At 34.7% G+C, this 27,138-nt stretch overlaps 1 protein-coding gene across 3 annotated transcripts in view; it reads right to left on the reverse strand.

Annotated features, from left to right (window-relative positions):
- Positions 1-422: 422 nt before the first annotated feature.
- Positions 423-27,138, reverse strand: part of EED (embryonic ectoderm development) — a 33,246-nt gene continuing 6,530 nt past the window's right edge. Inside the window, exons 3-13 of one of the 3 annotated variants that reach the window (XM_065881652.1) lie at positions 25,648-25,740; positions 22,311-22,376; positions 20,911-21,036; positions 20,179-20,260; positions 15,184-15,275; positions 13,274-13,407; positions 10,631-10,736; positions 9,387-9,461; positions 1,978-2,136; positions 1,176-1,249; positions 632-758 (exon numbers count right to left, since the gene is read on the reverse strand). In XM_065881652.1, the coding sequence (XP_065737724.1) occupies positions 632-758; positions 1,176-1,249; positions 1,978-2,136; positions 9,387-9,461; positions 10,631-10,736; positions 13,274-13,407; positions 15,184-15,275; positions 20,179-20,260; positions 20,911-21,036; positions 22,311-22,376; positions 25,648-25,740 (1,134 nt within the window). Of the gene's footprint in view, positions 759-1,175; positions 1,250-1,977; positions 2,137-9,386; positions 9,462-10,630; positions 10,737-13,273; positions 13,408-15,183; positions 15,276-20,178; positions 20,261-20,910; positions 21,037-22,310; positions 22,377-25,647; positions 25,741-27,138 lie in introns of all 3 variants that reach the window. The other 2 variants (XM_065881653.1, XM_065881654.1) reach the window with 2 other exon arrangements.

A 27,138-nucleotide genomic window follows, 5' to 3' on the forward strand; every position in this document is an offset into this window, starting at 1 on the left:
GAAGCCCAATAATATTTTTTAACTATAAAGATAGGTTATTAAAACATTACATGTCACATCTCTTATAGAATTTACTTATTACAAAATTATTATAGAAGAAATCATTAAGAAATATAAAACCATAGGAAATACAATTTCCAATAAAGGTAAGGGTTTAGTGTAGTCAAGTACTGTTCTAATTGCTTCACATGTATTAAATCACTTGATCCTTTTACTTACCCAAGGTCAGTTAGTGGCAGAGCCAAGATTAAAATTCAGTTTGTTCTAGAGCTTATACTTAATCACTATATTATATAGCTTTCTCCAGTTACACAAATAAAACAATAATAATCACTGCAAAAAGGTAAGGTGTAATTTTATTACTTTCAACATTTCTTTTCATCACAATGAACAAAACAAAATAAACTAAAATACAACACAGCTTTACAAAAATAAATTTTTATTAAAAGCAGTAGAGTCTGAGCAGGAGACAGTACAAAGAGTGTAAACAATGTAAACATCACTACATTCAGCTCAGCTTGACTGAATGCTGAAAGACAACTCTAAATGCTCTATGTGCCCTTACTAGCAAGATACGTTAGTTCTACTGTACACAGAAAACACACTCTAATTTTGATTGAGAAAAAATATTTTATCGAAGTCGGTCCCAGCGCCAAATACTGGCATCATCACAAACGGCTATAAGAATGCTGCTATCCCTGCTAAAACTGGTTTGTCGAATAGCAGCACCACATTTATGATGAGTCAGTGTTGTGCATCTAGGGAGAAAACATGACAACAGGTTAAATACCATGCATATATAATGCTGTCAGTATCTAACTTAAAACAATGAATCAGAAAATGAATACATGTTCTAAGTCATATAGAAAGCACTTGAAAACAGAATACAGTTCACCAAGAGCCCAATCTCAAATTTCATAAAGTTTGGGTATATTTTAAATCCAAGAGGTACCATATAACTTATATTAAAAAAAGAGAAATAACTTATTACCAAAGTACTTGGGAAAAACAATCATTATTAGAATAAAAAAGAAATACTTTACAATACTCTGAGAATGTAAATGTTACAAATGATTTAAGGTTGGCATTTCAAGTATCAAATTACTTCCTCTATGCTGACATAACACTTTGGAGAAAAAGTCAGAGATTATGAAGAGGAATTTCTAAATACTTACTTGGCTTTATGAGGATCTTCTACTTCTAAATCCCAAACATAAAGTTTGCCAACCTGATTGCCCAATGCAAGCATCTGTATAAACACATTTAAAAAAATCAAATTATTAAAACAAGCTATGAAGATTTCAAACAATCCTAAGACATCTTTCTTATTTCAGAAAAACCTCAGCTCCAGCCTATGGCAACACTCTTGGTTATTTCTTTGCATCTTATATTTCTTATATTGTGTAAATGAGGATAAGAGCAACTAATGCTTCACAAAGATGTCTTGAGTAAAATAAGGAGGATATTTTGTAAATTTACGAAGAACTTTACAATTTATTTACATAGTTAGCATGTACTCTTTATTCTGCCTTAAAGAACTGTAGTAAAAGCCATAGGAAATTTCCAAAGCTTTCATATAGAAATAAATACCCAAGTAATTTATCACAAAATTCTAACACCAAATTTTGAAAAAATTTTAGATAACTAATATTTTGTCTCTATCTTCCACGTTGCTTTTCTATATAAGAAGATTAACACTCTAATCCAAAACATTAAATCTTAGTAACAGATTGTTACGGAAAGTAAACACCTAACTGCCACCATTGACACCTGTCAATTTCATTTATAATAAGCACTGCAGATGGTGTGCAGAGCCACAAGGGTAGAATAAATAACATCAAAGGCCAAAGCAATTAATACAAAAAAATCAAGGTAGATTAAACTTAGAGGTAACAGAATACAGATACACTACAGTGAAAACTAAAATTGCCGTGGTTTTAAGTCAAATAATTTCAAAATGTAAAAATATGTTGCTACCTTTTGCCAGAAATCCATAGAAAACCTCATGTACCAAATGTCACACTGGCTGTAATCAAATCGCCCAAGAATAGTCACATTAGACTCACTGGGTTTAATTTTATCTATATCATCTTCCATTTTGCCAGGTTTCCAGCATACAATGGCATTTTCACAAGACTTTAAAAAAGACAGAAATGAGAAAAAAAGAAATGTTAATCAAAGAACTGAATTTTAAACATTAAAAACAAAGCTTTTTCTCTACTATCATTTCAGAACTCACAGCTCTTAGAACCTGGTTATCCATCTACTGAGTCCAGTGATACACATTCATTTATATTTACAGAGTCAGTATCCACACTTACGGACAAGAAGTCTGATTATCAACAGATTTTAACAATACAAAAGCATTACACTGTCTATAATATTCATTTTTGAAGTCACAATTTCTCTTCCAAACCAAAACAAATTCAGCTTTAGATACCTCAGCATCCAGGGACTTGAAGTATTTTATAGCAAAGGTAAAATTACAAACACTGTATTAGAATACACAGCTCTTCAATATGGCCCCTGCTTACTTCGCTAGTTTCATCTTTCCCCATTCCACTTCTAAACCCCCGTGGTTCCCTTTATATCTGGTTAACTATTAATCCTCCTGTCTGCACTACATGATAGGTGCTCAAGAGATGTCATAGGAAAGCTAATGAATTCATAGAAGGGGCCTTAGAGGTCAGATTATACAGAAGGCAATAAAAGCAGTGGTTCAATATCAAGACACTGATAAGGGGATGGGATTAAAACAGGCTTAGTTACACCTTCCCTATTCTGCAACACTGAACCTTTACATACATTCTATTTAAGCAGCAAGTGGTAAAGAATAGAATGGGAGGAAAAAATGCAAAACAGAGGGCACTATTTATATTCCTGTGTAGGTCAGTGATTTGCTGGCTAAGGGATATTTGGCAATGTCTCTGGCTTCTAGTTAATAGAAGTCAGAGATGCTGAACACTCTGCAATGCACAGAACAGCTCCTCCCACAAAAAAGAACTGTCTTACCCAACTTCCACAGGGCCAGGATTGAGAAATCCTGGTGTAGGTGAAGAATGCCTCCTGGAACTTTACAGGACACAGCCTAATAACCACATGTGGTAGGTCTGTGGGGTCACAGGGAGATTAGGGAGTGGACAATACGCTTTTTATCTTCTTTGCCCTTTTTGGATTATATAAAATCCCACGGATATGGATCTGTTACACAAGTTCTTTATTGTAAAGTATCTTAGAGATCACCTAGGCTGATGACTCTTAATTAAGTACACAATTGGATTGATATAGACTGTACAGCTTTCTTTAAAAACTCATCTTGACCCCAACCCTACTGAATCACAAACTCTGAGAGGGAAGGCCAAAGCAGCAGAATTGTAAAATACTTCTTCAAGTGCTTCTTACTGACTGTATTGGTAAAGGATCCTTAATAGTTCCCTCATGGAGAACTAAATAATCTCACTAATGGATGGCTGTACTAGAAAATCATCTAGAGAGTCTTTAAACATTACAAATTCCCAGGTCCTTATGTCAGATTTAGAATATCTGGGGATGAAGCCTAGGAATCTATTTTTACAATGTCCTCCCAATAGTTCTGATGTGGAGCCAGATTTGAGACCACCAATATTCAGTTCAGCTTCCCACCTAAAATGCAGAAATCCTTTCCTGTCATCTGACTAAGTTCTAAGGGCAGAAATTTTAGAGCTACTCCTTTTTAAATTCTGCTTCCAAAACAGATGAAGTAGAGGTACTTTTTCCTATTTATCTCATTAAGTACAGCTTAAAAGTCTGAAGGCTAGGGAGGAGGCAGACTGGTTAGGGGCCCTGGGACATGAAGAACATTGAGTTGCTTGGTTTTCTTTTGCCTCTTTGTGTATCCCAGACTGGATGCTAGAGAAGGTAGCAACTCAACAAAGCTAAGTGAAGACAAAAAAAAAAAAAAAAAGCCCCAACAAAAGCCTACTCTCTGCAAAGGACCAGTAAAGTGGCAACCTAGCATGAGAGAAAATTTTCAGGTAAACACTTAATACCACAGAGAAAACAGTGGACCCATCCACACATGTGGACCAGCAACGTCCCAGTGGGGTCCGTTCTCAGGTGATAACTAAACACTTCAAGTAGGTAACACCCTGACTTCTCCCTACTCATCATGGTAATGAGGTGACTCTCCTCCTCCTCCTCTGCCTGGGGTGGTATTAGAGGAAGCCTAGCAGAGAGTCAGAATGTTCACAACCACCCACCACTCTCAGTGTCAGTGGAGACCACTCGGGGAGCAGTACTGAGGCCTCCCAAACCCTCTTGCTAGGGTGCTATCACCTGAGGCCCAGTGAAAAGCCTGAACTCCCACCCCAGTAGTAAAGAGACAAAATCACCAAGTCAGCCAAGTGGGGAACCTGAACTTCCCTTGCCACCTGCCAATAATGAAGCAGCACTCCCCTTCCCCAGCTGAAAATTTATCAAAGGAAGCCTGCTTAAATATCAGTAAGATCCAGAGTTTTGTAACAGTAACCAAAATATCGATATCTTAATCAAAATTCACTTGTCATACCAAGAAATGTAAAAACCTCAACTTTAATGAGAAAAGATTATCAAGAGATACCAACACTGAGATGACATAGATGTTAGAACTATCTGACAAGGATTTTAAAGCAGCTATCATAAAAATGCTTCAATGAGAAATTACAAACACATTTAAAACAACAAAAAAAGTCTCAGCAAAGAAATAAAAGATAAGAATCACATGTAAATTTTAGAACTAAAAAAACTATAGCTAAAATAAAAAACAACTGAAGGGCTCACCAGCAAAAAAAGAGAGATGAAAGAGTCAGTAAATTTAAAGTTAGAACATAGAAATTACCCAATTTGAACAAAAGAAAACAGACTTATTAAATAACAGAGTCTCAGGGACCAAACTAAAAACATAATATTCACATCATTAGAGTTCCTAAAGGAGAGGGGGAAGAAAGTGGGGCTAAATAAGAATTTGAATAATGGCTGAAAAGTTCCCAATTTTGGGACAAATTATGTCCCCAAAGACAAACCTACTACAGATTCGAGATGGTGAGTGAACCCCAACAAAGATAAACTCAAAGAAATCAATATCAGGCATATCACATTCAAACTTTTGAAAACTAAAGACGAAGAAAAAAAAATCCCGAAAGCAGTTAAGACAGAAAGAACACCTCACCTATAGGAAAAAAAACAATTCAATGATGGCAGATGTCTCATTACAAATGACAGAGACCAGAAAGAGGGGGAACAACATTTTTCAAATGTTTAAAGAAAAGAACCATCAACACAAAATCCTATATTCAGTGAATATATGCTTCAGGAATGAAGGGGAAATGAGGACATCCTCAGACTAAGAAAACCTAAAAGAATTTGTCACCATTCTAAAAGAATGGCTACAGGAAGTTTGATGAACAGAAAGGAAATGATATAAGAAGGAATCTTGGAATATCAGAAAGGAGGAATGAACAACAGAAAAAGCATAATGAGTAAACACGACATTCTTCTGCTTGAGTTTTAAAATTCTGTTTGGCAGTTGAAGCAAAAATTGTAATACTCTTCGATGAAGTTCTCAATTGTAAAGGGAATATTTGAGACAATTATAAGTGGAGGAGAAAGAGAGAGGTAAGCTTCCTATACTTCACTTGAAGTGGTAAAATGCTGATATACTGACTGATCACATACATATATATATACATATATATATATATATATATAGTAACACCCAGAGCAAATACCAAAATAGCTACACAAAGAAATATACTCAAAAGTAGTATAGATTAATCAAATTGGAATTCTAAAATATGTGCACATAGGCGAAAAAACCCAGAGAAATGAAAAGAATGAAAAAAAATTAAATAGTAAACTTAATGTAATAATTGGTAAGTTAAGGCTCAAATATAAATGGTCTGAATGTACTAGCTAAAAGACAGTTTGGCAAAGTGAATTAAAAAATATGACCCAACTATATGCTATCTTTAAGAAACTCACTTCGGGGCTTCCCTGGTGGCGCAGTGGTTGACAGTCCGCCTGCCGATGCAGGGGACACGGGTTTGTGCCCCAGTCCGGGAGGATCCCACATGCTGCGGAGCGGCTGGCTGGGCCCGTGAGCCATGGCCGCTGAGCCTGAGCGTCCGGAGCCTGTGCTCCGCAACGGGAGAGGCCACAACAGTGAGAGGCCCGCGTACCACAAAAAAAAACAAAAGAAACTCACTTCAGGTATAACAATACAGGTAGATTAAAGGTAAAAGGTTTGAAAAAGATGGGACTTGCCTGGTGGTGCCGTGGTTAAGAATCCACCTGCCAATGCAGAGAACACAGGTTCGAGCCCTGGTCCGGGAAGATCCCACATGCTGCAGAGCAACTAAGCCTGTGCGCCACAACTACTGAGCCTGCCCTCTAGAACCCGTGAGCCACAACTACTGAGCCCGTGTGCCACAACTACTGAAGCCCATACACCCTAAAGCCCATGCTCTGCAACAAGAGAAGCCACTGCAATGAGAAGCCCACGCACTGCAATGAAGAGTAGCCCCCACTCGCTGCAACTAGAAAAAGCCCAGGCACAGCAACCAAGACCAGAGGTAGTCAAAAATAAATAAATAAACGACAACAACAAAAAAGGTTTGAAAAAGATATACCATTAATTAAAGGAAAGCAGGAATGGCTATACTACTGTAAGACAAAGGATCCATCAAAGCAAAAACTTTACCAGAGACAGAGATGGACCTTACATAATGATAAGAGGGTCAAGCTACCAAGACAAAGCAATACCAAATGTGTATACACCAACCAACAGAGCTGCAAAATGTAACAGAACTGAAAGGAGAAAGGGAAAGAGCCACAATTATAGTTGAAGACTTCAACACTTATTTCTCAATAATTTATTAATTATTAGACAGAATAGTGGACAGAAAATCAACAAAGACATAGAAGAATTCAACCACACTGTCAACTGACAGGATCTAACTGACATTTATAGAACACTCCACCCAACAGCAGAATATACATTGTTTTCAAGCTCCCATGGAACATACCCAAAACAGGGTCATAAAACAAATCTCAAAAAATTTAAAAGAATCAAAATCATAAAGAGTATATTCTGACCAAAATGGAATCAAACTAGAATCAATAAGAGAACGATAACAAGAAAATTTCCTAGCACCTAGAAACTACACAACACACTTCATATCAAAATTTTTGTGAGATGCAGTTAAAGCAGTGCTGACAGGGAAATTTACAGCACTAAATGCTTACATTAGAAAAGTCTCAACTAAATAATCTAAGCTCCCATCGTAAAAATAGAAGAACAAAAACAACTCACAGCAAACTAAAGGAAAGAAGGAAGACAGGAAATAACAAGAAAATTTGACAAACCCTTAAAAAGACTGACAGAAGAGAAGATATAAATTACTAACTTCAGGAATGAAACAGGGGCTATCACTAGAGACCCTGCAGATATCAAAAGGATAATAAGGGAATACTACAAACAACTCTCCACACATAAATTTTATACTAGATGGAATGGATCAACTCCTCAAATAGCACAAACTACCACAATTCACTCAATATGAAACAGTTCATTCGAATAACCTTTTCACTTTTAAGGAAATTGAGTGTTTAATTTTTAAACTCCTCCTCAAAAATTTCTAGGCCTAGGGGCCAGTAATATTGATGCCAAAACCAGACAAAGACAATATAAATAAGAAAACTTCAGACCAATATCATATCTCATTAATACATATAAAATCTTTAACAAAATATTATCAAATAGAATTCAGTAACATATAAAAAGAATTATACAGCAAGACCAAGTAAGCTTATTCCAGTGATACAATATTCAGAAACAATCAGTGCAATCCAATGCATTAACAGGCTAAAAAAGAAAAACCAGTGATCATATCAGTTGATGCAGAAGAAGCATTTGACAAAATTTAACACCCATTCATGACAAAACTCTAAAAAAATCAGGCAGAAGGAAAGCTCTCAACTTGATAAAGAACATCTACAAAATTGTGAAAGACTGAATTCTTTTCCCCTTTAACATCAAAAACAAGCCTAGGATGTCTGCTCTTAACACAGCTATTCAACACAGGACTAGAAGCTTACCAGTGAAATAAGACAAGAAAAGGAAATGAAGAAAAATACAGTTCAGAAAGGAAGATATAAAAACTGTCCTTATTTGCAGATGAAATTATAATCTATGTAGAAAATCCCATGTAATTAACCAAAAACAAACAAACAAAAACCTTCCTGAACTATAAGTAGTTCAAACAGATTGAAGGATTCAAGATTAATACACAAAAATCATTTCTATCTACTAGCAATGAACACAAAGAAATGGAAATCAGAAATACCATTTATTACAGTCACTCTAAATGGAGAGACATACCATAGTCAAGGACCAGAAGACCAAGCAGAGTAAAGATATTAATTCCCCACCAAACTGATATACAGGTTCAACACAATTCCAATCAAAATCTCCCCACCCCCCCCAAAAAAAATCCCAGCAGATTTTTAGTAAATGTAGACAAGATTATTCTAAAATTTATATGGAAAGACAAAGCAACTAGAATAGCTAAAATAATATTGAAAAAGAATAAAGTGGAATAAATCATTCTACCAACTCCAAGACTAATTATACAGCTAGAATAACCGAGCCTGTGTATGTAGTACTGGTAGAGGGAACAGAATAGAAAAACCAGAATCAGCCTCATACAAGTATGGCCAAACAATTTTGAAAAAAGTACAAAAGCAATTCAAAGGAGGAAAGATAGGCTTTCAACAAATGGAGCTGGAACAACTGGATAACTATAGGCAAAAAATGAACTTTCTACCTAAACCTCATACAAAAATTAACTTAAAATGGACCATTAAATTTAACATAAACCATTACAATACTTCTTGAAGGAAACACAGGAGAAAATCTTTAGGACCTAGGGCTCAGTGAAGAGCGTTTAAACACAATATCAAAAACATGATCCATAAAATAATAATTTTTTAAAAAAATCAATAAATTAACTGAACTTTATCAAAATTAAAAACATTTGCTCTGTAAAAGACCCTGTTAAGAGGATGAAAAGACAAGCTACAAACTGGAAGAAAATATTTGCAAACTATTTATCTGACATAGGATTTATATTTAGAATATATGAAGAACTCTCAAAACTCAACACAGTAAAAAACAAAACAAAACAAAAACCAATCCAATCAGAAAATGAGAAGATATGAAGAGACATCATTGAAAGGATATATGGATGGTAAATAAGCACATGAAAAAGATGTTCAACACCACTAACCATCAGGGAAATGCAAATTAAGACCACGATGATGTATCACTACACACCTATCAGAACAGCTAAAATAAAAAATAGTGACAATACCAAATGCCGGCGAAGATTCGAAGACACTGGATCTTTCATACATTGCTGGTGGGAATGTAAAATGGCACGGCCACTCTGGAAAATAGTTTGGCAGGTTCTTAAAAAACTAAACGAACTTAACCATGACCTAGCAATTGCTCTTCTAGGCATTTATCCTAGAGAAGTGAAAACTTAAGTCCACACAAAAACCTATACACGATTGTTCAATAGCAGCTTTATTTGTAATAGGCCCAAACTAGAAAGGATCAAAATGTCCTACAATAGATGCATGAGGTTAAATAAACTGTGGTACACCCATTCCATGGGATACTACTCAGCAGTAAAAAGGGAGACCTATTGATACACACAACAACTTGGATGGCATTACACTGAGTGAAAAAAAAAATCTTAAAAGGTCCCATACTGTAACATTCTTGAAATGACAAAATCACATGTGATAAAATGACATAGAACTACACACGCACATTGTACAATGTCAATTTCCTGGATCTGATATTGTATTATAGCTATGTAAGATGTAATAACCAATGGGGGAAATTGGGTGAAGGGCAATATGGGACTTCTCTGAACTGTCTTTGAAACTTCCTGTGAATCTAATTTCAAGATCAAAAGTTAAAAAATAGAAAGGCAAAACTATACCCTCATGGCCAAGGAAAAAATAAATCAGGCTCTGCCCAAGAAAATGTGAAATGCCCTGAAACCTGTATCAAGAAAAGAAACTAGATAGCAGTTTCTCCAAATTTGACAATCCTAAATGTTCAGATGACATCACCACCAACTTCTCTAAATTATCAGTAAAAAAAATATATATATAAACATATGTATCAACATACTAGAGCAGGGGTTGGCAAACTACATCCCATGAACCAACTCCATCCGTCTGTTTTTGTACATGTAAGTTTACTGAAATGAACACAAACATTAAAAACAACAACAACAAAAAACAACCACAGTACTGGCTTTAGATATTGGTTATTTTACAATAACACTGGATATCAGAGAACAGTATCAACTTGCAAGGTAACATTTTTCATCTTATTGGAACACAAATTATAATTCATCAGGATGTTTTATGCCTAAAACAAATTTCCAAATCTTTCAAAGTTATCATAAGACTTAAAAAAAAAAAAAAAAGCAATTTCCCATCTGTTATCCAATTTACCAACTGCATAAACAACTGTGCTCCCTGCAAAGTTCCAACTCACACAAACAATGGAAATACAGCTTAACAGCAGTTACCATACCTTGGAAAGTATCAAATCACCTAACCATCGCACACAATCGACATAATTTCTATGTATGTCTCTGGTAGAAAAGTCAGGAAAATGAATTTTCTGAGAAATAAATGGCCTGAAATGGAAATATCAAAAGTTAAGAGAAAAACGTGTAGCAAAAGCTCACTAATTTTCCTTTTTGGATTTATAAAACTTTGAAAAATAAAATATATGAATACTAATTCTTCTGTGTTTCTACAAAACTAAATACCTTCTTATCTGTTTACTCGGAGCTAAAATCTCATTTCATTTTTGTTTCTACATTTACTCCATTATTAGCTCTCAACTGAATTTTGTATTCATCCTATGAAATTTCATTTATAAAAACTGCACCTTCCTGCCTTACTACATATAGGCCAAAATTAGTCACTTCAATTCTGGCTATCTAACCAATAACCAAAGACACTTGATTACAAGTGTCTTCAAAGACACTTGAATACAGATTACAGAGTAATTTCTCATAGAAAATACTAAGCTACCTACTCAATCCTTTAAAATTAAGCATTAATGGTCTATGAAAGTAAACACATCTAGATTACTTTGAAAGATAATTATCTTTTAGGAACAATGACATCATTTCAAAGTCTGCTAAAGGTAAAGTTAAGTGAGAATCCTTCCTAGAACAACAATTTCTGAAGATGATATCTGACAATTTGACATTTATTAGTTAGAACTTCTCCTGTATTTAGAAAAGTAAAATATGGTGCAACTTTTCCTTAAAGATGTTTGTAAGAAGACCATAAACTAGAGAAGTTGCTACCGATTCTGAAGTTAATTAAATGTATACCTAATGTTTCTAATCTAGTAAGTGATTCAGTTTTATTTATTTATTTATTTTTATTTTATTTTTGGCTGCATTGGGTCTTCACTGCTGTACGCGGGCTTTTCTCTGGTTGCGATGAGCAGAGGCTACTCTTCATTGCAGTGCATGGGCTTCTCATTGTGGTGGCTCCTTTTGTTGTGGAGCACGGGCTCTAGGTGTGTGGGCATCAGGCATTGTGGCACACAGGCTCAGTAGTTGTGGCTCGCAGGCTCTAGAGCGCAGGCTCAGCTGTTGTGGCTCACGGGCTTACTTGCTCCGCGGCATGTGGGATCCTCCCGGACCAGTTCTCAAACCCGTGTCCCCTGCATTGCCAGGCAGATTCTCAACCACTGCGCCACCAGGGAAGCCCTTGATTCAGTTTTTAAACTGAAGTAACTGCAGAAGTATCATATACCATGAATTAGTTGTGTCTTGGGCAACTCATATGTCCTCTCTTTGCTTTTCCCTCATATGTAAAAAGGATGTTGGGCTGAATTATTTCAAATACTCTTTCCAATTCAAATTCTGGGACCTTTTTTTTCTTTTTTTTTTTTGCGGTTTGCAGGATCTCAGTTCCTCAACCAGGGATTGAACCTAGGCCACGAAACTGAAAGCCTGGAATCCTAAACACCAGGCCACCAGGGAACTCCTGGATTTTTTCTTTATTAAAATGTTAAAATGCTATTAATGATCTGATATAAATTCTTAACTGATATAATTTTATTAATTACTTTTCAGCCAAATATGTATTATAATCTATGGTTAAACCTCTCTCAAGAAGACCAGCATAATTCACTGTTATTTTCTGTAGGCTGTAAAGTATAACTTCTATTTATTTCAGAGCTCTAGAAAATATAAAAACATAAACTGAATATTATACTAAGCCCTGGTGTTTTAAAATAAAAATCGAAAGTCATACTAATTCTTAGAGGCTTGAGATCTGACGCATGTCTATTAAAATATTTACTGATAATTACAAATTCAACTACCAATCTATTAATAATCTGGCTTGATAACCAGAAAATTAACTCTGCTAAAATGAAAACTGCAAACAAAGTTAAAATTTACAAACATATGACAGTTACAGTGAAAGTGTTAATAATAGCTTGATAAGATCCTGAAAAAGATAGTAAATGAATTAAGAGTTGAGGTTTTTCAAAAATATACTAAGAAAACTGCCAAGTTCCCACAGCTAGTCCCTCCCCTTGGTTCAAAGCTCCTGCTTTTGAATTTTCTCCATTTAATGAAGTGAGTATCACTTAAAGGAAAGCATTATTTTATCATGAATTAAAGCTAAGAATCCCATTTAAAATTATGATTTACTTCTTCTGTTTATATAATCATCTTCCACAGATGTGTGAGTTTTCAAATAATTTATTTTCTTAGAAACATAATCAATATAATAGTTTCAAGGCATATGAAATTTAAGGACTGAAAATAAAGCTCTTTCGAGTGAAAAATAAAAATAAAATTATTATTTACTGTCTTGAATTAGAACTTACAGTAGTGACAAGCAGTGCTAATAACATTAGCACATGCATACCTAAATAAAAATAAGTGAAATGTGCTACTAAATTAAGATAAAAATAACAACTGAAAGGGATTTTGAAAAATAAGCCACAAACACATAGACAAAAATAAAGGCCTTCCATTTAAAATCAGTGAATTTTATGGCATATAAGTTATACCTTAAAGTTATTAAAAGGGGATTCTAAAATCAGTGTTGGAGACTTATACAATAATTTTGGAAAAAGTGAAACGCTATTCAACTGCATGAGATAGTAAATTGTTTTAAGCACTACAACTGTTACCTGTTAGTTTTATTTGGATTATAATCATAAGATTCCTTAATTGCATTCATCATTCTCTTTGAATTGATCCTCCAAAGTTTAAGAGAGTGATCCATACCACAGGACATTATTTTTTCACCCAAAAGATCATAATCCTGTATGTAAAACAGAAAAGCTTAAATTAAATATATAAATTATTTCCCCAAATTATGCTATCTAATTTTCATCTGATGTCCAGTATTGTGAAAATTGTATTTCAAACCACCATACTAACATTTTGGGTTTCATATATGTTGGCCATAAGCCACAAAGTTTTTACTGCTCGAGATTTATTTTAACTGATATGTCACCACCACAGTATATGAGCTTATACAATACGGAAGGCAAAAAAGTAAACTGAATTTAATTTTATCTATTCAATTATCTTTATTCAAATATTTCCTTTGCTTGATTTTGAAGGTGAATCGAATGATGAGGTAAAACAATTATTCTATGACACAGAAACCTAAATGGTTATGTTACTTTTCTTTGTCTAACCCTGATCAATGAAATTGACATCTGTATGCGAAATTATGAGTCCTCAAACGATTGAAATTTTACTTTATTTGTACACCTAAGTCACAAGACTTCAGGTACCTTGGTTTTAGAGTTCACTTTTTAAAAGAATAAAGGAAAAAATGTCTTAAAAAGGAAATAACATATTTAAACTTTTTCATTTGCTGTTTACTAATTTTTACTAAGCTCCTAACAGATCATCCATTATAATCTTATTCCACCTCATTGCATAGATGAGACACTGAGGCACAGAGATGATATTTAATTTAGCACATGGTACATACATGTGTTAAGGAAAATCTCACACATCAATCCTTCTAGCAGTGAACTCCTATTGTTACAGAGAAGAGATACAGACTCCTGCTCTCATTTTAAGAAATAACAATAGAGAGTTCTATTTAAGGAGAGTATTTTTCTCACTAAACTAGATATTCTGTTAATCCAACCTTTAAATTAATCATGAACATTGTTTTACACAGCCTGAGAACTTTAGGTTTGGTGTTTATTGAATCCACAAGTCTGGTAGCTGCTCTTTTCCTAAAAACCTCACTGTCAACAGCAACAAGACACCCTTAGAGCCAGGAGCTCTTGTTAGTCTTTAACTAAGGACAGTAGTCTTTTCACACATAGAACCAGGTGGATATTGCTATTGCAACTTCTAGAAAATCCTTTAAGGTAGGTATAATTCTCACAAAAGTATACAAACCCTAACTATAGGAATAGTTAGTACCTCCAATTAAAATGTCACATGCTTCAAAATATGGTGTCCCTTTAAATAGTTTTTTAAAAAAAGAAGAAAAGAAATGAGCTATAAGACTACTAAATAAGTAAGCTCTACACGAAACACAAGTAAATCTGAAATAACATAAAAATCTGAAACTTGACTAAAAACATTTATATCATTACAATAGATCAACAGATTATAATACATAAGTATAAAGATAATATCATGCCATCAAAGGGAAGAGTTATCTAAAACTCAGTGTGAACAACACTTCCTAGAAATGAGTAACTTATATTTCAACTTCAAATAAAAGATGAAAAAGTTTCTTAATTGCCAAGTAGGTTAACCTTTTCCTTTAATAACTGAGAAACAACAAAAGTTAACTTGGTGATTTTAGATTAAAAAAGGAAAAGAACAAGTTCATAGTATTCGTTCATGAGAATCCAGGCACTGAGTACAGATAAAACACAAAGAGCCTTTTTGCTTTACTTCTTCATCTGTAAGTTAAAACCTTCTGTCACAAGTAAATGAAATAACTGTCTGCCAGACTAGGTGAAACAAACCACATGCTTTCTTATAAGGAAAGAGTTCTATGGGTATTGTTCACAGCTTTGTACACCTGAAGGTCACTGCCCTGTAGCTTTCAACTTACAGCACTTAGAACTTCATCTCTGTGCCCTTCTACACCTCCAAATATTGCCACCAGAGTGTCCGTTTGGATATTCCATAATCGTAAAGCATGATCTAGTACAGACATAAAAAAATTAATATGAACTTTTATCATTCATTTACTGTGGACTTTTAAAAGCTCTTTAAAGATGAAAAAGCTACCAAAGTTTGGACTAAACCTACTCACAGTAAAGATTAAGAAGGAATCCATACCATATAGGAACTTAAAATATTTATATCACCTGTAGATTTAACTAGGTATGAGCTCATACTTTCAAGATAAGAAAGAAATATTTCTCTGGTCCTAAATTTGATTATTGCATATGCCATAGAACAAGGTACTAGCTTTTCTCTCTACCATATCCACATTTACAAATTGAAGAGGACAAAGTAGAATTATAAGATTTCTATAGTAAATCCCAAAATAGGATTGAAACATTCATAGTGACATAATTTTAGAGTATTATAGACCTTACAAACATGCTATAACTGTAATTTGAGCAATCTAATTTTCCACTAAACATCAGCAACAAAATAAACAGACAGCAATACTCATAAATATAGCTTGAAATATAGCAATGTCCATACTGCACATGAATATTGACATATTACATAGGTAACACTAAGAGGCAGTAATATATTGTGTTAGTAGTGGAAATTAACATTGCTACAAAAATGATTTCTTGATTCCAATTTGTGTCCAAGTTTTTGTGCAGACATATTTTCATTTCTCTTGAAGACATACACACCTAGGAGTGGTAATTCTATGTTCAACATTTTTGGACTGCCAGACTGTTTTCCAATGTCCTTACATTTTACATTCCCACCAGCAATGGATGAGGGGGGTTCCAATTTCTCCATATCCTAATCAACATATTTTATTGTCTTTTTGATTATAGTCATCCTAGTAGGTGTGAAGTGGTATTTTTTTACTAACATCTTTATTGGAGTATAATTGCTTTTCAGTGTTGTGTTAGTTTCTGCTATAAAACAAAGTGAATCAGCTATATGCATACGTATGGCCCCATATCCCCTTCCTATTGCATCTCCCTCCCACCCTCCTTATCCCATCCCTCTACGCAGTCGCAAAGCACAGAGCTGATCTCCCTGTGCCTTGCAGCTGCTTCCCACTAGCTATCTATTTTACATTTGGCAGTGTACATATGTCAATGCTACTCTCGCAGTTCATCCCAGCTTACTCTTCCCCCTCCCCATGTCCTCAAGTCCATTCTCTACATCTGTTTCTTTATTCCTGTCCTGCCCCTAGGTTCATCAGAACCATTTTCTTTTTTTTTTAGATTCCATATATATGTTAGCATACGGTATGTTTTTCTCTTTCTGACTTACCTCACCTTGTATGACAGACTCTAGGTCCATCCACCTCACTACAAATAACTCAATTTCGTTTCTTTTTATGGCTGAGTAATATTCCATTGTATATATGTGCCACATCTTCTTTATCCATTCATCTGTTGATGGACACTTAGGTTGCTTCCATGTCCTGGCTATTGTAAACAGTGTTGCAATGAACATTGTGGTACATGACTCTTTTTGAATTATGGTTTTCTCAGGGTATATGCCCAGTAGTGGGATTGCTGGGTCATATGGTAGTTCTATTTTTAGTTTTTTAGGAAATTTCCATACTGTTCTCCAGAGTGACTGTATCAATTTACATTCACACCAACAGTGCAAGAGGGTTCCCTTTTCTCCACACCGTCTCCAGCATTTATTGTTTGTAGATTTTTTGATGATGGCCATACTGACCGGTTTGAAATGATACCTCATTGTAATTTTGACTTGCATTTCTCTAATGATTAGCGATGTTGAGAATCCTTTCATGTGTTTGTTGGTAATCTGTATATCTTCTTTGGAGAAATGTCTATTTAGGTCTTCTGCCCACTTTTGGATTGGGTTGGGTTTTTTTTTGATACTGAGCTGCATGAGCTGCTTGGATATTTTGGAGATTAATCCTCTGTAAGTTACTTCATTTGCAAATATTTTCTCCCATTCTAAGCGTTGTCTTTTTGTCTTGTTTATGGCTTCCTTTGCTGTGCAAAAGCTTCTGTTTCATTAGGTCCCATTTGTTTATTTTTATTTCCATTTCGCTAGGAGGTGGGTCAAAAAGGATCTTGCTGTGATTTACGTCATAGTGTTCTGCCTATGTTTTCCTCTAAGAGTTTTATAGTGTCTGGCCTTACATTTAGGTCTTTAATCCATTTTGAGTTTATTTTTGTGTATGGTGTTAGGCAGTGTTCTAATTTCATTCTTTTACATGTAGCTGCCCAGTTTTCCCAGCACCACTTATTGAAGAGGCTGTCTTTTCCCCATTGTATGTTCTTGCCTCCTTTATCAAAGATAAAGTAACCATAGGTGCATGGGTTTATCTCTGGGCTTTCTATCCTGTTCCATTGATCTATATTTCTGTTTTTGTGCCAGTACTATACTGTCTTGATTACTGTAGCTTTGTAGTGTAATCTGAAGTCAGGGAGCCTGATTCCTCCAGCTCCATTTTTCGTTCTCAAGATTGCTTTGGCTATTCGGGGTCTTTTGTGTTTCCATACAAATTGAGAAATTTTTTGTTCTAGTTCTGTGAAAAATGCCATTGTGAGTTTGATAGGGATTGCACTGAATCTGTAGATTGCTTTGGGTAGTACAGTCATTTTCACAATGTTGATTCTTCCAATCCAAGAACATAGGATCTCTCTCCACCTGCTTGTATCATCTTTAATTTCTTTCATCAGTGTCTTACAGTTTTACACATACAGTTCTTTTGTCTCCTTAGGTAGGTTTATTCCTAGGTATTTTATTCTTTTTGTTGCAATGGTAAATGGGAGTGTTTCCTTAATTTCTCTTTCAGATTTTTCATCATTAGTGTATAGGAATGCAAAAGATTTCTGTGCATTAATTCTGTATCCTGCTACTCTACCAAATTCATTGATTAGCTCTAGTAGTTTTCTGGTAGCATCTTTAGGATTCTCTATGTATAGTATCATGTCATCTGCAAACAGTGACAGTTTTACTTCTTCTTTTCTGATTTATATTTCTTTTTCTTCTCTGATTGCTGTGGCTAAAACTTCCAAAAACTATGTTGAATAATAGTGGTGAGACTGGGCAACCTTATCTTGTTCCTGATCTTAGAGGAAATGGTTTCAGTTTTTCACCATTGAGAATGATGTTGGATGTGGGTTTGTCATATATGGCCTTTATTATGTTGAGGTAGGTTCCCTCTATGCCCACTTTCTAGAGAGTTTTTATCATAAATGTGTGTTGAATTTTGTCAAACCCAAAAGCTTTTTCTGCATCTATTGAGATTATCATATGGTTTCTCTCCTTCAATTTGTTAATATGGTGTATCACATTGATTGATTTGTGTATATTGAAGAATTCTTGCATTCCTGGGATAAACCCCACTTGATCATGGTGTATAATCCTTTTAATGTGCTGTTGGATTCTGTCTGCTAGTATTTTGTTGAGGATTTTTGCATCTTTGTTCATCAGAGATATTGGCCTGTAGTTTTCTTTTGTTGTGACATCTTTGGTTTTGGTATCAGGATGATTGGTGGCCTTGTAGAATGAGTTTGGGAGTGTTCCTCCCTCTGCTATATTTTGGAAGAGTATGAGAAGGATAGGTGTTAGCTCTTCTCTAAATGATAGAATTCGCCTGTATCACTGTGTTTTTGATTTGCATTTCCCTAATGATTAATAACGCTGAGTGCCTTTCTATGTGCTTATTGGACATTTGTGCAAGTTCTTTGGAAAGATGTCTATTCAAAACCTTTGGCTGTTTTTAATTTGGTTGTCTTTTTATTACTGAGCTGTATGACCTCTTGTTACAAGTCCCTTATTAGATACATAATTTGCAAATATTTTTTCCTTTTCTATAGGTTGTCTTTTCCTTCCTTGAGCATTATTTACAGAAAAATTCCTATTTATTTTGAAAAGCTGTCTGAAAAATGCTCTTACTGACACAGTGGGGGAAGAACAGGGTTAAAAAGTTGTGACATTAAGAACAAGTAACACATTATGGCCTATGTTACTTGTAAAGGAATACCTGAGCCCAGCTAATGTTATTAAGAGAAGAGAAAAAGTTATTAGCTCTCTTCTTAGGTGTCTATTTCCAAACAAGCCTTGATAGTTAAAGAAAAATCACACTGAAACATGTTTCACGTAAGAGTTTTAATTTGAGGACATCTTTTAACATGAGCAGACTGTGGGGGTTAGGTTATCAGTGTGACAAGCCATTAAAAGAATAAACTTGACTAGAATAATAATGTAGAAACGAGAAAGGGCAATTGAAAACAGAATGTAGAGATAAGAACAACCCAAATCATTTTAGAGAGCTCAGAAATGATTAAGAATGATTAAGAGCACTGTCTGAACCCAGAATAAACTTATAATGCCGACACAGCCATACAGAGCAAAGCAATGCTTTCTCTTTATAAATAAGGGAAAAATTTCAAAGAGCTTACACTGGATAACTTAGCATTTTAAGGAATTCTACAGGGAATCCTTTATAAAACAAAAGTCTTACATAGAGAGAGTCAAAAGAAAGCAATATCGATCTTCAGATGCATTATTTCTTACTACATGATTGGAAAGAATGGTAAGATGATTTGCAAAACTACCTTCAAACTATTAAAAATGTCATAACTTTTGGTGATCTGCCACTTAAAATTAATGAAGCTTAATATGAAAATTCAATTGCACATAAAGTTCTAAAACTATCATAATGCAATATGGTAAATAAGGGTAATACACACTTAATCCTCAGTACCAATTATTTTATTTACATCGCATGTTAACAGTGTATTTCAAGGTCCCACCCTCCAATTCTTGGTTTGGAGATGCTAATATAGGCTAAGATTTTTCTAAAACTTACTTCTTTTTAAATTTGGCTTTTTTCCTTAGAACAGTTTGTCCCTAAAATAAAATACTCACTCCCAAATAACCGAACTAAAGAAATATTTGCTTCTCTTACCTTTACTTACTGACAGGAGAAGATTTGGATCTCTTGGATGGAATTTCAGCTCATTGATAGCATTTCCATGGCCAACATAGTGCTATAATAAATTTAAAACATTTCTTCAACTTCCATATAAAAATCAATAAATTCTTTTTCATTAATCTTAGGAGAATGGAAAAATAGTTTCACTTGAAATAGTGGTTCTCAACCTTGGCTGCATATTAAAAGCACCCAACTTGAAGGAAAAATAAAAGATGTTCAAGTCCCATTTGCAGATATTCTGAGCCACAGCAAGGGTTTAAAAGATTATCAGGTGATTCTAATGTACCCCCAAGGTTAATGTGATTTGTGAAATTTTTTTAGTATCAACTTCCAAGGTTCACTTTTCAGTTCTTTACAAGGTGCTCTTGACTCTATACCCCCTATTTAGGGGATTTTGGAAAATGAGCTCACTCTTTTCTTATTGTTCATTTAAAGCCTCTCAGACTAAAGCAAGACAAAAGGACAGAAATTATTTTAAAAGAAAATAGTTCAAATGATAAAATTTTCCCACTTATTCCTTAATTTGCATTACCCAAATGTGACAAAGGTCTCAAAAGACTTGTCTAAATGAAGCAATAGGCAAAGTACAAACCAAATTAGAAATTGCACAGACATTGACTCTGTTTTAAATTCAACATGACAAGCTTTTGCAGGTGTGCATTCAAAAAAAAAAAAGCAGATCTATAATTTAACAAGAAAACCCACCTTTATGCACTGCATTGTTATGGGATTAATTATCCTAATTATGCCTCTAGATCCAGCTACAGCCAGCAGAGGATGGCTTGTATTGCTATCGTATGTCCATGCACAAGTGTAAAAGTTCTCATCAGCCTAAGAAATGCCAGTTAAGAAATATAATTTGTTTTTGAAAAGTAAACACATCAATGATCACAATACTATACACAAAAACCTCCAAAGAACTGCTGAAGTTTTTGACAAAGAAGTTCCCATTTTTCTTTACACTACCAGGTTTAACCAATGGAGATTTTAGGTCTAAAATCTGTACCAAATGATCAAACAAATCCAGTCCTTCCACTCAGTTTTGATTACTATTCTGCTGTTTGCATAACTATTTACCTGTCTTTTTAGCAGACATAGCCAATGTGTAAATGAATGGGCACGGCTGTGTCCCAAATAAAAATTTATTTACAAAAACAGGTGGCCAGGGGCTTCCCTGGTGGCGCAGTGGTTGAGAGTCCGCCTGCCGATGCAGGGGACACGGGTTCGTGCCCCGGTCCGGGAAGATCCCACATGCCGCAGAGCGGCTGGGCCCTGTGAGCCATGGCCGCTGAGCCTGCGCATCCCGAGCCTGTGCTCCACAACGGGAGAGGCCACAACAGTGAGAGGCCCTCGTACTGCAAAAACAAACAAACAAACAAAAAACAGGTGGCCAGCTCTATAGGCTCTAATTTGCTGATCCTGGCTCTGTCTCAGTAACTCTATGTGCCTCTAGATAAAGATCAATAACTATTCAGTTTTCCACCTTTTCTGTGTGAGACCTTCCCAGTACGGTTACAGGTTACTTTTTTTCTTATCACCTAAGGGAAGACTAAATGTTCCTGTTTTTTCTTATTTGCTAGCTTTTTCAAATGGATCTGGAAGAAATCTTATCACCAAGCTTTGACTGTTGTACCCTTTGGCTTTTTAAAGCTTTTTCTTTATAAACCCATGTTTTACAGTATTTCCTAAACAAACTGCAAGTTTATTTTTTCCCTGTAGGCTTTGATGACCAAATACTTGGTATGACTGCCAGGCACAGCTTCTGATTAACCCAAGTTCACCAATATAACTGCCCTGAAATGATAAAATTCCAAGCAAGGTCAAAGAAACAGGAAGTTTCTGCTTTCATTTTCTATTACAGGATTTCCAATGTTCATCTCCAGATACCCACACTGTCCTCCTTCATATCCACCCTACAATGGCTTTCTAGGAATCAGGAAAACTAGATACTAGGAATCTTTTGGGTGACAGTGAAAGACAGCATTGGTTAAAGTTAAGAAAGGACAATATAACTTTAGAGAACTAACTAATTTACAAAAGTTTTGGGGTACTTATTGAAAGTCAATTTCTTTAGCCAACAATATGGAAAACCCAGGAAAGGATACATCAGCATCCACATAAGATTGCAACAACCGGATTTCTCCTTGTGAGTGACATTCATATAAGGTAACCTAATGAAAACAAAAATACAGTAAATTTTATCTCAAACGTAGAAACACACTCTTCAGCTTTTGAACATATTTTAGTCACAAATGTATCTCGAAGATGCTACAGAAACTACTGCTTTAAAAGAGCTCCTTTAAACTTAAGGAAGCTATTATAAAGCCTAATGCATTACATAATTTTCAGAATATATTAAATACTACAGTAATAATAATGGTTTCTATTTCCAATGTTTTCAACTTTTATCTCATCCATGTAATTGCACCAACTCTTCCAAGTAAATAAAGGTGAATGCCTCACAGTAAAGTATAACTACTCCCTAAAATTGTAGTTTATCTTTTTTTTTTTTGGCTGCACCACAAGGCTTGCAGGATCCCAGTTCCCTGACCAGGGAATGAACCCAGGCCTATGGCAGGGAGTCCCAACCACTGGACCATCAGGGAATTCCCGTGGTTTATCCTCTTTTAAAGCTTTAAAGTCTTTGGATAGTTTTAGAACATTATTAACTACATATAAGAAAATCTAGGACTTCCCTGGTGTCACAGTGGTTAAGAATCTGCCTGCCAATGCAGGGGACACAGGTTCGAGCCCTGGTCCAGGAAGATCCCACATGCCACGGATCAACAAAGCCCGTGCGCTACAACTACAGAGCCTGCGCTCTAAAGCCTGCGAGCCACAAGTACTGAAGCCCGTGTGCCACAAGTACTGAAGCCCATGTGCCTAGAGCTGGTGCTCTGCAACAAGAGAAGCCACTGCAATAAGAAGCCCGTGCACCACAACGAAGAATAGCCCCTCCTCGCCGCAACTAGAGAAAGCCCACGTGTAGCAACGAAGACCCAACACAGCCAAAAATGAATAAATAAATAAATTAAATTTAAAAAATAGAAAATCTAAAATTTGCCTAATAAGTTTCTCATGGACATTGCTCATCAAATATTAACTTTCTGATGTACAGTGGCCTTTTCGTCACATATTCTAAAATTAATAATATATACACTTTATTCAATTATGTACAGTTGTCCCTTGGTATCTGCCAGGGATTGCTTCCAGAACTCCCCACAGATACCAAAATCTGAGGATGCTCAAGTTCCTTATATAAAATGGCATAGTGTATGCATATAACCTCACACATCCTCCCATATACTTTAAGTCATCTCTAGACCACTATGACATCTAATACAATGTAAATGCTATATAAATAGTTGCCAGCACAAAGCAAATTCCAGTTCTGCTTTTTGGAACTTTCTGGAATTTTCTTTGCTGAATATTTCTGATCCACACTTGGTTGAATCTGTGGATGTGGAACCCACAGATACAGAGGGCTTACTCTATAATACTAAATTTTTTATAAATTTCTTTCCATTCTTCTTACAGCTTAGTCATGTTAGCAATAACCTGTTATTAATCTTAATAAGAGTCTATAAGAACTCTATAAAGATCCTTTAAGTCATCTATCATCACCTATTAACAAGATAATCACTACATTAATATTCTAAAAAAATTCCTTATATGGATGCTAACTAGGTTGTCTTAAGAGATTATTTTGCTTTATTTTTCTTTCTTTTTTTAAAAAAAGAAGTCCAAACAGTAGACCTTTTTATAATTCAGTAACGTATAATTCAATGTCATTTTAAATGAGAACAGGGATTCTTTTGGTTAGAAAGCCTGGAACATTACAATGAGCATACTGGAGCACAAACTATACTAATTCTAATTATACTAATATGATGGTGAAGTTAGTGAAGTATAATCAGGTTTATAGTGATGTCTGAAAAGTGGATTCAAATGAATTAATGGATTATGTTCCAAATTTTTGGAAAAAATAACCTTAACCTCTTCTTCAAACTACATCAATTTCCCTCTGAATTGTTGTTTTCAAGCTACATATCACAACCTACATTTGGCTAATAAACACCAAAAAACGCTGTTATCCCAGGTTATCAACTTGAGTATAGAGTTTCAAATTTTCAGAACTTCAATGACCAGTAAAAGCAACAGAGCTTTAAATTTAATTAAAACTTCCTTAAAGACTTCCAGGAAATTACTTAAAGCCAAATTTTACTTTTTAGAAAACAGGAATAGCAAAGTTCTAGCCCAGAATAGATGCATGTGTGTTTGTATGATCCTCAAACTTTCAGAATAAAAGAGGAAAAAAGCTTGGAAATATGCTGACATGTGAAAAATACTCAGCTGACAACTCCCAAGTTAGTTTTGATTGAGAACAGAATACTAACACTAAAACAGCAAACAAATATAGGAAACGTCATGCATTAAAAATCATGGTCTTTTATTTCTCTAAAAAGCTTAGCACAATTACTAAAGAAGCATAAATTTAATTTCACTCAATTAAAATAACAATTTATGGAACACCTCTCAGATTCACCTCCTTCCCCTACCCTCTTGTGCTAAAGGTAAAGAAAGTGACTTTGTTTATTGTCAATCCATACCAAGTCGTCAATTTCCTCCGCCTTTCTTTTTCCAAATACGCCAATCTGTTTCTCTGTTACTTCTCATAACTCCTAGTACAGTACTAATGAATAAGCAGAATGTCAGCTAACACAGTAAAGACTTATCAGAAGGACAATTCTTCCGAAGCGATTTCAGCTTAACAGAAAACTCCTGATTCTCCCTGGTAAGCACTAGGGAATCTTCCTTTTTCCCATTTATTTAGAAGTGAATGGAAATAAACAAGTCTTTGCAATCCACTTTTTCAGCCCCAGGTTTAACTAAAAAGTTTAATCATTTACATCAAAACATGCCCAGCATGGTTTTTTCTATGCATTCTCTCAGTTCAAGATACTCTGGCTTCCTAAAAACAATTCAAAACAAATGTTTATTGCATATAATTAAAATATTTTCAGTAACTATTACATAAATCCACTGGATTTACGCCTTCCATTTACAGATAGCAACTAATTATGTTTATTATTTTTAAGAAATCACAGACTTCTTACCCTAAATTGACAAACAACTATCACAGTCACTTCTAACAAGCAAGGTCAATTTTTTCAGCCACTCAAAACAAAATATTTATGAGTAGAAAATGTAAATAGAAACCTGTTTCATGAACAATTGGGAGTATATATGAAATTAAGATATATTTTCAGTCATGAATATTACTTTTAATTTTGTCAGTTTCTAGAATGCTTCACGTTTACATAAAGGAACAATACTGTCAAACTACCTATACAAAGTTTACTTCAAAATCATTACACTTCAATGTTATATTAACACCAGATTCTGATAAGCCAAATGCCAAACAGCCCCCTTAACACTCACTCTGTTGCTTCCTACAGTTGCAAACACTAATGGATCTCCTTCTTTACTGTGCCAGTTAAACTGAACTCCAAACAATGGCTGATTATGATCTTCCTATAAAATAACCAAGAAATAAGAAAAATTAATATATTTTAGAAACCAAAAAATGGTACTAAACTGACCATTCCCATTATAACTTTTTTCCAAAATGCAAGCTGCAGTTTTATATATCATATATAAACTGACTTTTGACACTTAAAAGGTATCTGTTAGTCCAGTTTTCACATTTTAAAATACTGGTGCATGATAAAGCTTTATAACAATTAAAGATTTAAATCAAAGGTTAGGTAACAAGTACTCATCAATGAAAATACTTTGATAGTTGCCTTCTATATCCTTAAACCCAACTGCATGCTTCTGAATCAAAATAAAATGGGTAATTGTGGCAAAGGCATTTAATCCCTTACGACATAAGGACACAATTTATTTTTCTGAAATAACAAATAACCTAACAGTTAATATAGTTTCTCCAGTACTCATTAAACTTTATTAGGTTTAATTTCCCTAGTACAGTGAAGCATATCAGACTCCATTCAAATCACTGCTTTCTACAGTTCTATAGAAACAACTTTAAGTAACCTTGAATTTGGGTCCTAAAAGAAAAACAACCCAAGAAGTTTTATAATGAACAGGAATACTTGAACAGTGGGGGCCAGGGCAGGCAGTGGGCTGTAACTTCACAGTTACCAGGAGGCTATAAGGAGATGTACGAAAAACAAGTATTCAGGTTTTTTAAAATTTTTATTTTACATTGGAGTAGAGTTGATTAACAATGTTGTATTAGTTTCAGGCGCACAGCAAAGTGATTCAGCCATACATATACAGCTTTTTCAAATTCTTTTCCCATTTAGGCCACCACAGAATATTGAGCAGAGTTCCCTGTGCTACAAGTATTCAGTTTTGTTCACAAAGTTATTTTTCAGCCTTAATTATACTGGCAATCTCCTGGTGTTTAATAGTAACTTTCATATTCACTTTAAGGCACTGATTTCACTTTTAAAGTATAACAACATTTATTTCTTATCCTTCAAAAAGCCATAGCTTTAGGCTTTGGAAATATTTAATCAAAATATCCAAATGGCAGTTAAAACCACCTTCCAGATATACTACGTAAAAATAGGTTAATATACCTAAATATTAACATGAAACTACAATGGACACTTTGCTTTAGAAGAAGGAAAAAAAAAAAAACAACCACCGAGATTAATTTCCCTCCTTTTAAGACAATATAATTTGACACACTGAGCAAGGAATTTTGCTACATGGACAGGAAAATAATTTCCATAAAGCCATAGCTTCTTATGCTTTCCGAAGACTTTAAAGTATATTTAGATATTTTTAAAAGAATCTATCTAACATATGTATAAGATAATATAATGTATATTTTTGCTCAGCACAGGAAAAACACTCCCAAATTTAAAAAACAGGAAATGAATACATGTAAAACATTTA

Source organism: Phocoena phocoena, chromosome 8 (assembly GCF_963924675.1).
Source record: "Phocoena phocoena chromosome 8, mPhoPho1.1, whole genome shotgun sequence".
Classification (NCBI taxonomy): domain Eukaryota; kingdom Metazoa; phylum Chordata; class Mammalia; order Artiodactyla; family Phocoenidae; genus Phocoena; species Phocoena phocoena.